At 36.6% G+C, this 18,118-nt stretch overlaps 1 protein-coding gene across 1 annotated transcript; it reads right to left on the bottom strand.

The window, feature by feature from the left end:
- Positions 1–2,105: 2,105 nt before the first annotated feature.
- C1H3orf85 (chromosome 1 C3orf85 homolog) lies at positions 2,106–15,949 on the bottom strand. Its single transcript, XM_032478713.1, has 4 exons — positions 15,856–15,949; positions 15,707–15,759; positions 4,402–4,535; positions 2,106–3,012 (listed from the first exon to the last, which is right to left on the bottom strand). Exons 2-4 carry the CDS (start codon positions 15,753–15,755, stop codon positions 2,923–2,925), a joined length of 273 nt encoding a protein of 90 aa, XP_032334604.1. The 5' UTR covers positions 15,756–15,759; positions 15,856–15,949; the 3' UTR covers positions 2,106–2,922.
- Between the last annotated feature and the right edge of the window lie 2,169 nt (positions 15,950–18,118).

Here is an 18,118-nt window from a genome sequence, read left to right as displayed (position 1 = left end):
TTTAGACCTCAGATTGAAAACCTTGTACTTCAGAAGAATTCAGTCACCACAGCACTTATGTTCTTAATGCTGCAGTAGAACATGTAAATATCCCAGCCACAGAGTCTCAGGAAGTAAGTAAGGAAAAGAGTAGTCTCTGATCCTCTCTGTCTTTCCTTGTCCAGACTGATATAGTTTGTTCTGTCTTTCCTTGTCCAGACTGATATAGTTTGTTCTAGGTTCTTAAAAATGTTGAAAGAGCCTTCAGTCTTCAAAGAGGCAGACTTTTACATAGGGTTTATAAATTAGATACAGAGTTAAAGCACCTCATACAAGGTGCTTTATATATTAGATAAGGACTTAAAGGACACTCCCCCTGTCCCCCACCAAAGTAAAAATCATGAGTCTTTGGAAAATAATCAGTTAAATTGAGTTAGCCATAATATTGGTACCTCAATATAATCAGTTTATTTAAACACTGAATTCAGAGTTGTTATAGTCTAAGCTAATTTTGTATGTAGACACTAAATATGTAGTATCTGGGTTTTCTTAAATCTTATCTACACAACTGAATAGTCACTGCTTCCTGATCACTATGTGGAAGTTAACCACTAGATTTCTAGACAAATTATTTCAGGAAGACCACGTTGTTTTTGCTTTGTTTGTTTTCTGATACCACGTACATTTCTAATAATTTCTCACAAAATTATGTTTAGACAAGAAGCCCCCTTTCTATGCTTGTTATATCAGATGACAACCTAATTGCAGAATTGCTCCTTAATGTTACCTAAATCAAAATCAACTTAGCAGCTACCTTATGATTTCACATTATTAGTGCCTCACAATCCATGAAGCTTCTTTCTTGTGTTAGACTGAATGAAACAAATGAAAGTCCTTTTCTTTTTCTCCACCACACGTTGCTCCAGTCACAGCTATGTGAGTGTGTGTGTGTGTGCATGTGTGTATAAAGTATGTGTAGACAGTCTAAATAACTTACAGTAAGTTGTAATGGTCAGTTTTATGTGTCAGCTTGGCTGAACCACTCTGTCTAGATTTGTGGTCAAACATTATTCTTGGGTGTTTCTGTAAGGGTGTTTTTGGATGAGATTAACACTTAAATTGATGGACTTCTTTTTTTTTTTAAAGATCTTTTTGTTGTTGGGGAGATAATTTATGTTTGTTTGTTTAATGGAGGTACTGGGGATTGAACCCAGGGCCTCTTGTATGCTAAGCATGCACTCTACCACTGAGCTATACCCTTCCCCCTAAATTGGTGGACTTTGACTAAAGCAGATTGCCCTCCGTAATATGATTGAACTCATTTAATCAGTTGAAGGCCTAAATAAAACAGAGGGATGGAACAGAACGTGGAGAATACTGAGTAGCTTCCGGTGCCCTTTTGGGGAAGGAAGTGCTGGGCCAAAGTCTTTACTGTGCAGCTTCTTGGCATCTGATTTTTCCTGCTGAAAAGTGCTTGAGACTGTGTAAGACCACATAAGACCAACTATGGTCTTGGTGGGATGCTTCTATTTACCAAAAGAAATCCCTGCAGAGAACAATTGACCTAAATATACAAAGAAATAGACTTTTGAAGGTAAAAAGTCCACTTATCTGTGATTTTGGAGGGCAATCTTGGTGATTGGTTGTATCATCTCCTCAGTACTCCTCAAACTAGATTACTGAAGTGGTATTTCATAGATATGTGGAAAACTATAGGATAAATTTAGTCCACTTTTCTTTAGAGTTAATTTTTCAGTTTTATTGGAAAGATTAATAAAAGAACCTGACCAGTAGGTTAAAAATGTTCCTTTCTCCCTTTCTTTCTTCTTTCTTTCTTCTTTCTTTCTTCCTTCCTTCCTTCCTTTCTCTTTCTTTCTTTCTTTCTTTCTTTCTTTCTTTCTTTCTTTCTTTCTTCCTTTCTTCCTTCCTTTCTTTCTTCCTTTCTTTCTTCCTTTCTTTCTTCCTTTCTTTCTTCCTTCCTTCCTTTCTTTCTTTCTTTCTTTCTTTCTTTCTTTCTTTCTTTCTTTCTTTCTTTCTTTCTTTCTTTCTTTCTTTCTTTCTGTCTTCTTCCTTTCTTCTTACTTCCTTCTTCCTTCTTCCTTCCTTCCTTTCTTCTTCTTTCTTTCTTTCTTTCTTTCTTTCTTTCTTTCTTTCTTTCTTTCTTTCTTTCTATAGCTATGAAAAGTTTATTACTGATTACTAGGGGCTGGGGCATGGGGGAATGGGGAGTGACTGATAATGAGTGTGAGATTTCTTTAAAACTGTTATTTCACATTGAAACAAACATAAACATATTATGGATCAGAATGCAAGACTTGCACAAAATTTCAAACTTTATAAGGAAGACTTATAGATAAGGGGCTTCCTAATCGTCATCTGCTCCCCATTATGAGTTAAGGTTTTATTCTCTATTGCCTACATCAGTACGCTCTGACAAAAAAAGTTTCAAAAATATGTTCTTAGAATAGACGGGCTTTAGGAAGTGATAAGTACTGAAGAAAAGAGGAGAGGACTAGCTCCATTTGAGAGAACACTTTTCCTTCCTTGAATTAAAAAGTCTACTCGTTTTCTCAAAGAAGAGGCAATAGAAAGCAAGAACTACAACAGTTTTTTTTTTCTTTTTGGATAGAGAATTTTAATAACACTACTTTTTTGTTTCTTATTTCCTTTTCCCCAAAAGCCCCCTTTTTTGTAAATGTTATTCTTCAGTCTTTATTCTAGTTCTCATTTTAAAAGCTACCATTTATTGAGAACTTCTAATTCTAGGCCTCTACATGGATTTTCATATTTACTCCTTTCAACAGGTCCATGAAGCAGACATAATAAATAATCTGGTAAATGGCATGGATTTGCTCCCAGGTCTCCAAAGCTGGTGGTTTGGGCATAGCATCACTTTTTGACTCCCACTATTCTTGCTATCCTGGTTTAACCAGCAAAGCACATTTACTGGGCAGTAGATGTATCAAAGGTGAAAATATTCACATTCAGATAATGCTGTGCTGTTGTTTTCAAAGCAGTCCATGTTTCACGAGCCTGCAACAAAAGGAGACTCAAGTCATGATCTCTGAGTATGTAGAACATACATTGCATCAATTATTCTGACTATTATGCAGCTATTCCCAAAAGACTGAGAGACATACATCGGAAGAATAAGACCAAATGAGGTTTGGTTTCACACTTTTGTGATCTGTTTACTTCAGTGTTCAGATGCTTTGCAGTATGTGTGCGGCCACAGTATGAACCAATGTAGTAAAGTCTTGTTACATTATGGTATCTGTCAGCTAATTACAGCAATGGTCTACAATTACAGGCAGGAGAGTACTTGAAAATTTCAGTATTCTGTAAAGAAGACACAGCCTACCAGTTTAAGTAATTATTTAATTTTCAGAATAAACAAATGTCTTGTTTTAATACCTCTAAATGATGCCTGTTGGAGAAAAATAGGCATAAAACTAAGTTCATTATTCAAGCTGGTGGTTTTCATCAATAAGTGCTAAGCAGAAACAAGCTGATCCTAGTATACCAGTTAAAACCCAGTGAAGCAGAGTAAGGATAAGACGCAGACCCCAGAAAAACAAGGACACTCAATTTCTTTATGACTTTATATAACCCTTATGCCTCGTGATAGTGAGAACCTGATATATGTGAAAGGAGAGAATAAATAAGTGAATTAATTAATTGTTCTTCTTTGTTGTCTAAATTGCTAAATTGTAAGAGGGGAATCTTGAATAATTTAAATCCTCAGATAATTTAGCAATTTCATTTGGCCCAGAGTTTCAGTGTCATCTTCCATCAAAATGTAAGCATGAAATGAAACTGGCTAATGAGTTTCTTATTTATTTCTCTTGGAGTGAGAATACAAATAAATGGGAAAAGGTATAAAAAGCAAACAAACAAAGGAATGACATTAAAGGCTTGGATAATTACCACAGAGGAAAATTAGCTACTGAACAACTAAAAGGGAACTAAAATGTGACCATGACCCATCCATCCATCTACCCAAATAGGCAATAATCAATTTACTGAAACTTGAGAATAATGACCTTGATGGATAAGACAAGCACTTTACCTTTGTAGTCTAGGTAGGAGGCTGGGTGCATGAGACAAATAATTCCAGGGTGACATTTGAGAGCTATTCACATGCCAATAGCCTGCAAAGGGGAGAGAAGAAGGAAGGACAAATGCCTTCCTGGATAGAAGGGAAAGGCTTCAGAAAGGAAGGGACAGTTGATCTTAGTCTTAAAGGAGGAGATGAAGTTTACCGACAAAAACTAATTCATGGGGTGGAGACAGCAGGTATAGTACAAGACAGCTAGAGAGGAAAAAATCAGGGATTGGCCTAGTGGTGGGTTAATGCCAGCTGATGCCATGCCTACTTAGAAAGAGAGATGGTGAAGGGCCATTTGTTTCTAATACAAATACCTGATCAGCCAGTGTTTTTCCCCACATATTCGGACTGTGATCTGGGTCCCAGTAATCCTGCAAATATATGTGTCTTTTGAGACGTAGGAACTGGTTTGCTGGGTCCTCCAATAAAAATGGTGCTCCCAGTGCTCCTGTAATTGAGTCCAAGAGCACAGTATCTTTTAGGGCAATAGTTTACATTCTCAATGTTTCCTCTTAAAGAAACACAGCTGTGGTCTTTGGGAGAATGGGCACCTGAGAAGGAAACCCTGGGAAGTCTATGACCTGGAGGAGGAGATGGCTGCTTCTCAGTCCTTTGGCATCATTGTACTGTCACCATCCTGTATGACCTTCATATCGTACAGCATGAAAGCCAATGCTGTGTGGTGGATGGAGATTTTCAGAGTTTCTGTACATGTATGGGAGCCTGCAGACTTAAATTCAAATTCCAACTCTATCACTTTTTTAGGCAAGTTGATTAATTTTTCTGAGCTCTAGTTTTCTTGCTTGTAAAGAGATATAATAGTAATAACACAGTAAGATAATTACAGGATTACTGTAAGGATTGGATAAATTAATAGATAGAAACCCCTTGGTTCAAACCTGGCAGTCTACAATCTTATTCTTGCTTCCTTAGCCTTCCAAAATAGAACATATCTTTCATTTTGAACTAGACTGCTCCCAAATCTTGCACTGTGGTTAAAATTGTTAACATTGATAGAGCCATCTTTAAATTGAACAGGCTTGCATTTTCAATCTCCTTCCCACTCTAGAATTAAGGAAAAAAATATTAAAAAAAAATCCAGACTTCTTTAAGATCTTGACATTTTAATAGTCTATATTGTGCTTTCATTCCTAAATAAAACACAATCATGTTCAGAGTTGTAACTGGAATCAGTATAAAGAATGAACACATTCCTGACTGATTTGTGGTAACAATACAATCTGTTCATTGCTTGTGATAAAGAAGCATTTATTACGAATCTAAATGTAGGTAATGTTACATTAGGCATTCTACATCTTTATCATTAGCAAGTCTCCATTGACCAATACTCCGTATAGATCAAGGTTATAGTGAACTGTCAGATATGAGACCTCCTCTCTATAGGAGAGGGGGTGAAGGATCCAAGATACAAAATAAAACAAGGCAATGCAAGATTTGATTTTTTTAAAGCTGCTTAGGAGAAGGTGTTGATACGAAGCACAGGAGCACCGGGGCACAAGCAGGTCAGGGAAATCGCTTATCCTATTCCTTGAGGAAGTGATTATATTTAGCATAATGGGAGAAGGGACAAGTCTTTTAATTTGCTGAAAGAACTATGTGTGCAAAAGTGTGGCATTAGGAATCTACAAGACCGATTTCTGGAAACAATGGTTAGAGGTAGCTGTATTAGAGTTTCATATAAATAAATACAATAATGATAATATTCATTAACATTTATTGAGCATCATGCTAAATATTTTTACCTTAATACACACAACAAACCTAAGAAGTAGTTTATCAATCATTTTATTTTGGAAACAAGGAAATTAAGGCACAGAAAAGTTAAATAATATGTTTAAGGCCAGAGTAGCAGGAGGGAGAGGTGGGAGTCCCCTTTCAGAGCCATTGCACTGTATTATGACTTGAGAGAGGAATGCTTGGGGCCAGATAACAGTCACAATAATAACAGAAGTCTTTAACTTCTGTAGAAAAAGTGATCATTACTTATACATTCCGTATGATCTCATATTTTCCCAATCTTGACCTTGTGCTCTGAGAAGGGTTCTAGTTATTAGCTCTATTGTTTCTAGTTTATTTGTCAATCCAGTAAGCTCGAGTTCTAAATAGGTACCTATTGAAAATGACAGCCTCTCTGTATATTATACATCCTTCAAGCTGCCTCTAGGTGCAAAACACTGTACTACTAATGGAGGGTTGAAAAGTGACTCAGATATATTCTCCATTTATAACAAGTTAGCAGTTTTATTTATTCAATGATTTAAAAATAAAAGACAAATGTAAACTTTAGAAGATAAGAGTAACAGATATCAGAAGTAATACTAACCTGCTACTAGGTAATCTAATCGATACAATCAAACCAGTATGTCTGTGGAAGCCATCCTTTAAGACGATTCTCAAAGATCACTGCCTCCTAGGATTCCTATTCTGTGTGGTCCCCTTTTTCACTTAGTAGGGCTGTAACCACAGGATACTGAGGAAAGGACAGTGTGTGATTTCTGTGGCTGAGACATAAAAGACATGACAGCTTCTGCTGTGCCCCACTCTTGGGTCACTTGCTCTGAGGGAAGTCAGCTGCCATGTTCTGAGGACACTCAAGCATCCCCAAGGGGCTGGACCACATGTGAAGGAGCTGAAGCATCCCACCAACAGCCATGTAAGTGACCCACCTGGGAACCTGATGCTTTTGCTCCAGTCAGACCTTCAGAAGACCACAGCCCCCATTAATATCTTTACTGCAACCTCATGAGAGATCCTAAGTCAGAACAATTGACCTAAGATACCCCCAAATTCCTGACTCTCAGAAACATGACATAATAGCTGTTTATTGTTGTAAGCTGCTAGGTTTGGGGAAATAAGCTATGCTGTAATAGAAAACTAATACAATGCATTGTAAGCACTAACTAATGTCAAAGTAAACTGGTGATCACTGGAGTTGAGACTAGGATGAGGCAAATAAGATCAGACAGCATAAATATAAGAAAAGATTAACTCTTAGGCTTTTACAAATTTTGTGTCATAAGACCTTCACTTACTTGCCCGACCCTAGTTTCTGCTCTTGTAATCATCATTGCATGGAAAGATAAACAATAAAAACCTCTTGCCGCTAAGGAACTCCCATTATATTCAGAGTTTAAAAAGAATTATAAGATGATACATTGTGACTAGACTATTGGAAGGGGAGTGATTAATTTTGATATTGGTGGGAAGGCCTCACAGAGAAGTTGCTTTCGAGTTAAGCTTCAAAGGGTATAAACTTTCCACAGCCAGGAGGAAGGGAGTGGAAGCAATGGACATATATTCCAGGCTGAAGGAGATTGGAGAGCCAAGGAGCAGAGGACCAGAGTAAGTCTCAGTGACGCTCACTCTGCCAATGTGATTGAAAGGTAGGGTTGTTTGTGGTGTAGATTATCAGAGATAATGTTGTAAAGATAAACTGGAGCTCCATTCTGAAGGATTATTACTGTCATATCAAGGAGTTTGGACTTTATTCTGTAAATAATTTATTATCATTTCTGGACAAGAAAATGATAGGACCAGATGTACATTTAAAATCATTGTTTTATTGTGATAAAACATACATAATGTAAAACTTACCACTTTAACCATTTTTTATTGTACAATTCAGTGATATCAAGTACATTCACCATGTGGGGCAACCATCACCTCTATCTCCAGACTTTTTTTTATCATCCCCAATAGAAACTTTGTACCCTTTAAAAAGTAACTCCCATTGCCCTCTCACCCAGCCCCTGGTAACCATTATTTACTTTCTGTCCCTATGAATTTGCTTAGTCCAGGCACCTCAAATAGGAGGAACCATACAACACAGTGTCTGACTTACTTCACTTAGTATAGTATCTTCAAAGCTTATCTATGTTGTAGCATTTCATTTCTTTTTAAGGCTGAATAATATTTTGTATGTTTATGCCGACATTTTGTTTATCCGTTCACAGATTAACTTTTGAAAACTCCTTTGTCACTTGTGTGGAGGACAGTTGGTAAAAAGGAGGAGGACAGAGTGAAAGACACAAAGTTGGAAGCTCTTCGAATAGTTCCAGATGCGAGATTAGTTGGACCTGAATCGGGTAATGACAGCAGAAGTAGGAAGACAGGATTGATTTGGACAGACTAAGAAACTCCCATTCATTTGGGCTGATTACTGTGGAATGACCAGCATTAAAATTTTGGGTTTAGCTGGGATATGCTAATAGGTGACTACAGATTTCTCTTCATTCTCTTTGAAGAAAAGGTATTAGTTACAGTGTTAGATATTTAATGTAGATTTATTCTGTTAAAAAAGAGGAAGTTTTTAAAAATAAAAGTAGTGGCTAGGTAAGTAGATCCAATACTATCAATAACTAACAAATATTTTAAAATAAATTATGCTTAGAATATTTACAGTTACAAAAGAAAGTACAGTAATTGCTTAAGATAGTGTTACTTGGAATCATCTAAAAGTAAAACAGTATTCTGTACCATAATTATCCTGCTGCATTGTATAATAACTAAGAAAAAATGCTATTACATAAATCTCAGCAGAGAAGTAGGCTTTAAAATATAAGGCATAGCTATTTTAGGCTCTAATAATTCTATCTTTTGTAAATCTTCCTCCTTTTTGCTCATGGAAAATATTTCATCTCCTCTTTCCCCCACCTCCCAGACCAAAGCTCCTACCTCAGCATTTTACGTCCAACAGGCATCCAATAAATATTAATTGATGGTGATAATAACATCACCCACGAGAGGGACAGAAACTAGTATTTATTATCCTATTTTACAAATGAGAAAATTGACACACAGAGATGAAATGACTCTCTCAAGGTCACATAGTAAGTCAGTGGCAGGGCTGGAAATAAAATGCAAGTAATGCAGAAGGGCATGCTATTATCCTCTCTGCTTGAGAAGTTTCCCCTCCCTTTTTCATTCTGCCTGATCAACCTTGAAAGTTAGTGAGAGCAATATCAGAGTTTTGTATTTGTAAGCCTGTATAATACTGCCAGGGGTTGAAAACTAAAACTGCATTTTATTACTCTGTTGGTTTTTAAATGGGTGTTTTTTTTTTTTTAATGTAGGCAATATCAACCAGGACTACTTTAAACTTTATAATCATAAGCTATAAAAAATCTTCTCTGTTTCTTTCCAACTCCTTATATGCCCTCCTTCCGTTCATCTTGTATCATAGTCAGTTTTAATAGGACCTGCCACGCTAAGTTCTGCTGTCTAAACGTTTCTGAAATATCCTCTGCAGTAAAGTCTGTACAGTAGAAATAAGGCAGACACGTCAGAGCGTGGAGATACTTGAGATCATAGCTCTTCCACACAAGCCAAGAAGGATCAGAGATCCAAAGTCTTATCCTGGCCCTGCAGTGATGAGTTTGGTCCCCAAGCCACTTCTTATTCCTACACTTCTACTTTCTGTTCTGTAAAACAGGGCTGGATCATGTGATCTCTAAGGTCTCTTTCAGCTCTGATAGTTTGAATTGGAATGTATTCATAACAAATAGGTTATGACTGACAGTTACTTTCTCTGAATGATATTATGTCATTGGAAGCATGTAGAATATGCTAAGTGGGAGCAACTCCTACTACCGTCAAGGAATTTCTATCTGCATGGAGACAGACAGACATAAGTGAAAGAGAAGTCAAAACACCTAGCCAATAAGTAAGCAAAACCAAATAAAAGTGTATTCATATTAGGCACAAAGATATGAGTGCCCCCCACAGGCTGGTGGGCAGTGTGAAAGTGAGGGAAGCTGTATCATTTGTATAATTAGAAGTGCAAACAGTCCCTATATTGTGATCACTCAGGGGAGGCTGAAGAAGAGTCCTTAAATCTGATAGTAGAGAAATGACTGAACGGTCTATATACTATGAAAACGGTATTTGTTGTAGGAACATACACACTAAAAAGATCAAAAAGCCTGATGTGAAACTTAGACACAGAATGAAGGGCAGAGTCTGATGGCAGATCCCTGTTTTCTTCCATGCAGGGGAACTGGTGTAGAGCTCCTGCTGGGTAAATCCAAGAGGCATAACTTGGCATGTCCAGCTCATTCTTCCTTCCTCTTGAGAGTGAGCTGCCCTCAGAAGGCACACTTTCTGTTCTGATTCTGTAACCTGAAATTTTATATGAAATTTGCAAATTCTAGGATCCAGTCACCAGGCCCTTTACGTACTTATACTACTTCCTTTCTACTGTAAGCTTTGGTAACTGACCCCAAACTTTATAGTAGAAGATTTAAGGGTTGTATTTTAGTATAATGGATTCTCTCACTTTGCTGTAATTCACATAAAATTGAGAGAGAGAGAGAGACAAGAAATTTGGATTGTGAGAGAAAAACTGTGAAGAAGAAGGAGAAAAGAAATCAAAGGAAGGAGAGACAGAAGGGAGGGTACTAAAGGTGAAAAGCCATGGGGAAAGGGGCAGGGCAAATGGGGGAGGTAAAGGCAGAGAACAAAGAGCATGGAAGGAAGTGAACTGCAGGACCAGCTCACAAATCCCCATGATCCTGTTAAACCATCTGTTAATAAAACACTTTTGAAATTGAACTTTTAACTCAGGAACTTTGGCTTTACTGATGTTACAATTGCTGATGTGTTCAGTACTTTGAAAAGCAAACAGAAACTTGTATTACTTGAGTTTAACTTAACTCTGTTTTAACCCGCTCTTGGCACAGTAGCATACACCCACATATGTGCTCACACACACGGCCATTAATTCTGTCGGGCATATTTCTGAAGCTTGCAGGTCTTTTATTAGTTTTTAATCTTGTGGACAGAGAAATTTGTATCCCATGAAAGGCAGCATTTTATATGATTCAATCAATTGTGATTCCTTCTGGATCACTGCCTACGTGTGTTGATGGGATTCCCAACTCTAGAGCCAGGACCATTTTGGGCATGTGGGTAGGAAAACAGTTTTTTTTACAACATCCAGAGTACTCACTGAATCTAGTCATAGGCAGTGACATTTTTCCTCCAACCAAGTTATTTCCTAGGTTATTCTCACTACCCACTGTTTTAGAGCATCAATCAATCTTAAGTCAAAGTGAGCAAGTGAAACTAAGAACAAAATTTTATATAATAAATTAAATTAAAAAAAGTCAGGGAATACAGACTCTCTAGGAACTAGAAGGCTGCAGGGGTGACTGAGAACGTCTATTCCTTATTCCTTCTATAGCAGAGAAGAAGGCAAAGGGAAGGACTGGAGGTGCTGACAGGGTTGTGGGGAAGAAAATGTGACATTAAAAGCTCTTGCAAAAACAAACAAAGGCAAACAAAAAAACCCCTTCAAGAAAAATTGGCCTTAATTATTAATTCTGGATTGAACAATAAGAGCTGGAACTGTACTAGAGAAACAGGCCAAAGGCAGTTTTTTTTTCCCCTATGTAAAACCAGAAGTCATGCTTGTTCTTTATGGCTAGATCTGACCACAGGCCAACAATATGGTCATGAATCCCTAAATTGTTTCATCAATGGGTCAACCCCAAGGACTGGTTTACTAACTCAGTGAAATATTTTCCAAATATGTGCATTTTCTGTATTTGCTCTTTTTATGAATAGGGATGTTTGATTTTTAAAAGTGCCCTGTTATAATACTACAAAGCTACAGTAATCAAAACAGCTTGGTATTGGTACAAAAATAGTCCTATGGATCAATGAAACAGAATAGAGAGCCCAGAAATACATCCACCCACCTATGGTCAATTAATCCTCAACAAGGAGGTAAGAATATATACCGGAGAAAAGACAGTCTCATCAACAAGAAGTTTTGGAAAAGCTGGACAGCCCCATGTAAATCAGTGAAGTTAGAACACTCCCTCACACCACACACAAAAATCAACTCAAAATGGCTTAAAGACTTAAGTTTAAGACATGACACCATAAAACTCCTAGAAGAGAATATAAGTAAAACATTCTCTGACATAAATCGTAGCAATGTTTTGTTAGGTCAGTCTCCCAAGGCAAAAGAAATAAAAGCAAAAACAAATGGGACCTAATCAAACCTATAAGCTTTTGCATAGCAAAGGAAAGCATAAACAAAGTGAAGACAACCTAAGGATTTGGAGAAAATATTCATAAAATATGTGATCCATAAGGGATTTCCAAAATACACAAACAGCTCATACAATTCAATATCAAAAAAAAAAAAAAAAGCAAACAAACAACCCAATCAAAACATGAGCATAAGACCTAAATAGACATTTCTCTTTCTCCATAGAAGACATACAGATGGCCAACAGGCACATGACAAGATGCTCAACATCACTAATTATTAGAGAAATGCAAATCAAAACTACAGTGAGGTACCACCTCATACCAGTCAGAATGGTCATTATCAAAAAGTCTACAAACAATAAATGCTGGAGAGGGTGTGGAGAAAAGGGAACCTTCCTGTACTGTTGGTGGGAAAGTAAATTGGTACAGCCACTATGAAGAACAGTATGGAGGTTCCTTAAAAAACTAAAAATGTTACCATATGATCCAGTAATGTCACTCCTGGTCATATATCCAGAAAAGACAAAAACTCATTCAAAAAGATACATGCACCCCGATGTTCATAGCAGCACTATTTACAATAGCCAAGACCTGGAAGCAACCTGTCAATATCCATCGACAGATGACTGGATAAAGATGATGTGGTATACATATACAATGGAATATTAGTCAGCCATAAAAATGAAATAATGCCATCTGCAATAACATTGATGGACTTAAAGATTATCATAAGTGAAGTAAGTCAGAAAGACAGACATCATACTACTTATTTGTGAAATCTAAAAAAGTAACACAAATGAACTTATTTACATAGCAGAAACAGATAATCTTATGGTTATGAAAGGGGAAAGGAGGGAGGGATAAATTAGGAGTTTGGGATTAGCAGATACACACTAATATATACAAATTAGATAAACAAAAAGGACTGACTGTAAATCACATGGAACTATATGAGATATCTTATAATAGACTATAATGGAAAAAAAATCTGAAAATATTGTATATATAACTGAATCACTTTGCTGTACACCTGAAACTAACACAATGTTGTAAATCAACTATATTTCAATTTTTTTTTTTTTTAAATTGCACTGTTGAGGTGGAACATGTTGGGTTTGGGACTTTTATTTAAGTCAGTTCAACTAGGAGCTGTCCTTGGCTATGTCCTGGTTTGGCTCTATTTTCTCAGATAAAGTGATCCAGCTCCCTAACCACTGACCTTTTCTTTTGGAACCAATGGCTCCGATATTGGCTCTATTACTTTTTTGGAAAGAAATGTTCTGTGCTCTGCTGCCTATCTTACACCTGCATATCCCATACCTGGCATTACAGTGACAGAGGGGACAGTTTGCATAGCAGGAGGAAGACTTTTGTTCTCAGAAGACCTGGATGTAGAATTTGGTTGTGAATCTGGCATCCATCATTGACTGTGTAGCTTGGTCATTTAATTTCTCTCAGCCTCAGTTTTCTCTTTGTACAGTAACACTCATAACACCTGTTTTCAGAGTGATTATGAGAGTTGAACTAAGATAATATATGGAAAGCCCCTCACACATAAAAAAATTTAAAATAGTAGTATTAATATTTGCTGTCTGATTATCAGAGTAGGCAATTCTTGACCTAAATGCTAAAGAGAGGGTTTTTGTTTTGTTTTATTTTTGTCTTTCAATCAAATCAGGACACTTGGACTTCTAATTCTCTGACCAGGGAATCAGTCCCCATCTGGATTCATTACTATTTTGAGAAAATCAATAAAATAATTTGGAGACTCTGCTCATAAATTTAATTACTTGAGTAGGTGCTTCATCATTTTTGGCTTCAGCATTCCCACTAGGGAAATGGATAATGAGATCTTTTCCCAACTTACTTCAAATTAAGTTCTAGACGAAAGTAATTTATTAGACAACTAATTTGTAACAAGAAAAGTTTTTTTTTTTAAATAATAAAAATAGACTTAAAAATTGTTTTCTTGTGGCAAGCAGAAGGGCTCTGGGAAGTGCAGATGAATAGGCTACATTCTCAAATGAAAAGAGGGGTGGGGTGGGGAGGAAACAAAGAGAGCTGACTGAAGCTATTATTTCCTACTTTAGAGCTATGTGATTTAGAAAATGTCAGTTGAACTAGTTTTTAGTGTAACAACTGAATCTGATTCTAAAGGCTAGTCTCCTAGGCCTGCAAGTCTATCCTGAGACTGAAGGGTTAACCCAGCAGTGTCAACATCCCTCTGTCCTTGGATTCTGATCCTCAGATTATTTCGTGAACTTCAACTACATGATTTTATGTATGTTTGTATGTATTTATTTATTTATTTTTCAAGTGAAGTTAGTCAAACCAGTTGACTTTATAGGTAGAAAAATTTGTATTTCAGCTGGAATTAAAGCTAATTCCAGCTTGCTTTTAAAGAAAGTCTATGAAAGGCAATTTACAGAACCATTTTCCTTTTGCCTGGTCTTTTTGACCCTGTCGTGTTCATAGGTGAATGTGGACCAACTGTAGTGCTTTTAGCCATTGCGGTCATCCACCATCGTCCACTCTAAAGTCAGCTACAGGGATCAGCAGTCAAGGCAAAGGCTTTATACGATGGATTATAACCAACCCATGACTTCAGTTTACAGTTGCTCCTCAGACACTCTCTTAAACTGAGCCAGCCTCACTTTCTTGAACTGGAGATGTGGGCTGTAACTGAGTATGACTGCATATGCCTTGATAATAATTGCTTAATAATAACTTGGCTAAAATTTGCTAATCATTTATTTAAACATGTCCTAAATGCAAAGTGCAATATAGGTGATTAAAACACTTTATTAAAATTATTCATATACTTAGCAATAAAAGGCTGATTATATACACACACATATCTATGTATACACACATATCTAGATTCATACTTCAGATATATATTTGTATCTCTATCTGTGTGTGTGTGTGTCTCAGGCAAAATACATATATTTTTTTGCTTGGGTCTCAAGCTTATCATAAAAGTAGAAATTTATTCTGATTTAAGCATCTTTATTAGAAGTATTTCTAAATTATAGAGATTTAACTGTGAAAATAATTTATACCTTTGTAAGTATTTTCAGTTTTGGTTACAAGAAAAACAAATGACCTCTCAGTTCCATTCAGATATAAGCCACATAGTTACTGGGTCAATTTGGCAGCAAATCATCTGGCCTTTGGTGCCTTCAGCACTTCTCTGAGCTACAGCTTGCCTAAAAGGTTAATGAATTCACACACTGAAAGTACCTTGAGGTTTCCACATAATTGTATCATTTAAGTATTATAGTTTCTAAAAGGCATTTAAAATTTTTCTTTGTTCAAGGACACCAGAGCACTTCTTTGGAGGCAGCAGTTAAATAGACTTCTTAGCAACAGTAACATGTTAATATGTTAATATATAATTAGGAATAAAATGATCACACATACAGTTAACACTAACATGTTCAAAACCACAGCATAACACAATGTTTGGTTTCCCTAATGCTTTAGAATTGGTCCATGATTAAAATAGGTTTGTTCATTTCTTTAAAAACTCAAAAGGGGTTATCTGTCAACCTAACTGTTATAAAAGACACGACAAAGAAAAAATAAATAGATTCTTACCTATTAGCAATGTTGAACACAGGGCCACTTGAAGCATTTTGTAGGCCATGATCCTGTTTTGGAAAGAAAATATTTATTTTAATTTAAACCGAGCAAAGGCTTAGGGCATATTGGGTACTTTCCAGGAATATGAAGCATTTCCTGCATACCTGGAGGCCCTATGAGCTGAGACAAGTCAGAAAGAAGCTGTTGCTTGAGAGACTTTTTTATATAACTCCTGCCTTTTACCCTTTGGACTTTTGAGACTGACTTTTTACAGGCTGTTCTTACATGGGTCGTGTATTTATTTACTAATTTTACCATCAACACAGACTAAGATAATGTAAAAAATCATACCCAAACAAAACAAAAAAGGTGGAAAAACTGGATCACTCATACACTGCTGTGAGGTTATAAAATGGTGCGGTCACTTTGGGAAAGAGTTTGCCAGTTTCTTATAAATCTGAGCATGCAGTTATCATACAACCTAGCAACTGCACTACTGGGCATTTATCTCAGTGAAATGAAGATTCATGTTCATATGAAAACCTGTATAAGAATGTTCATAGCAGCTTTATTAGTAATAGGCAAAAGCTGGAAACAACCCAGAAGTCCTTTAACAGCTGAATGTTAAATGCACTGAGGTACGTTTATACCGTGGATTATGACTCAGCAGTAATAATACAAGTTATTGATAGACACAACAACTTGGACGAATCTCAAGGGAATTATGATGTGTTAAAAAAAGCCAATCTCAAATAGCTACTTACCTGTATGATTCCATTTATATAATCTTTTTGATATGACAAAATTATAAATGTTTTAGTAGTTGTTAGGGATTAAGGATGGAGCAGGGTAGGTGGGAGTGGTTATACAGGGGCAATATGAGAGACCCTTATGATGATTCTGTATTGTGACTATGCTGGTGGATACATGAACATAAACATGTGATAAAATTGCATAGAACTAAACATCTCTCTCTCTCACACACACACACACATACACACACACAAATGAGTACATATAAGGCTGGGGAAATCTGAATAGGATTGGTAGATATATCAGTGTCAGTATTCTGGTTGTGATATTGCACTGCATTATAGTTTTGCAAAATGTTACCATTGGGAGAAGCTGGGTGAAGAGCACACAGGATCTCTCTGTATTATTTCTTGCGATACTGAGTGATTCTACACATCCAATAATAAAAAGTTTAATTAAGAACAAAGGAATGTTTAACAGCATGGTGAATTCTGTTTGTTTCCAAAATTTGTTTTGTTTCCAAAAAACAAAAGTGTATGATGACTATAACCAGAAAATTTTTTATTCTGATTTTTCAAACAATTACCTTTTTCAGTGGCATGACTAACAGTTAAATGAATAAATTCATCATCATAAATTTATTCTTAACAGCAAACTATGCATTTGTTGGCCAGTCTCATCAGGATTATGCAGTCTGTATCAAGTAGGTGTAGGGATATAAATGTGGTAGGAGAAAGCTTTCTTGATGTTTACCTTTGAATTGTAGAGTGGTTAGAAACCTGGATCTGACTAGATGGGTATTGTGCCTCCAATTACTGATGCAAGGCTTGGGAAGATAGATATCTGGAAATAAGCACAGCAAAATCTTGGCAGCCTGCCCCATGTCTCCATCTAGAAAAGATTTTGTTGGTGCAACAACTACTGCCACATTTCTGTAAGTTTCCTTGTTTTTTACTTGATGGAGCCATATAAATATGCAGCTGTGTAATAGACAGGAAGAAGCTCAAGAAAACCCAAAGAAAAAAATGCTTTCTTGTTATTTAAAGTTTACAGAATCAAAGGAGAAATTCATCTCCCTCGTTAATCCCCATAATTCTTCAGCTTTTGGACCTAAAATGAGCCTTGTCTGGAGAGGGGAATGGGAACAGGTTGCATCCTATCTCTTTTCTTTTACTTCTTTCACAGAATGGATCAGTAGTCCGTCATTTTGGCTAGGGTGTGTATTGCAAGTATAAAACAATAATAGTTCTCTCATAAATTATATATGCAGTCTCTTAATCCTCATGACAATTTTATGTGAAGATATTATTACCATTTTACAGATGGTAAACTGAGGCTCAGGGAGGTTTAGTGATTTGTTGAAGGAGTGTTCAGCCATTACAGGGTGAGACTGAAGAAGAAGTAAAGTGGCTGCTTATGCTTAGAGGCACAAGCCAATGAAATGAAACAAATTAGGTGAATGGGTGACCCTACTTTGACTCATAGGTGAATGTGGCCTCGGCCACTCAGTTTCACAGTGGAGTTTGTATTTGATCCTTCATGGGCCAGAAAATCTTATCCTTCCTGGTGAACGGAGCCATCTCTGACCTCCCCACCCCCCAAATGAGATTTGTCTGCCCTTTCTTACATCAGCATATCTTCAGTACTTAGGCCATGCTTCCCTGTATTACGGTT

This window comes from Camelus ferus, chromosome 1 (assembly GCF_009834535.1).
Source record: "Camelus ferus isolate YT-003-E chromosome 1, BCGSAC_Cfer_1.0, whole genome shotgun sequence".
NCBI lineage: Eukaryota > Metazoa > Chordata > Mammalia > Artiodactyla > Camelidae > Camelus > Camelus ferus.
Note: the sequence above shows the minus strand (reverse complement) of the source record. Positions and strands in the feature narration are given on the sequence as shown.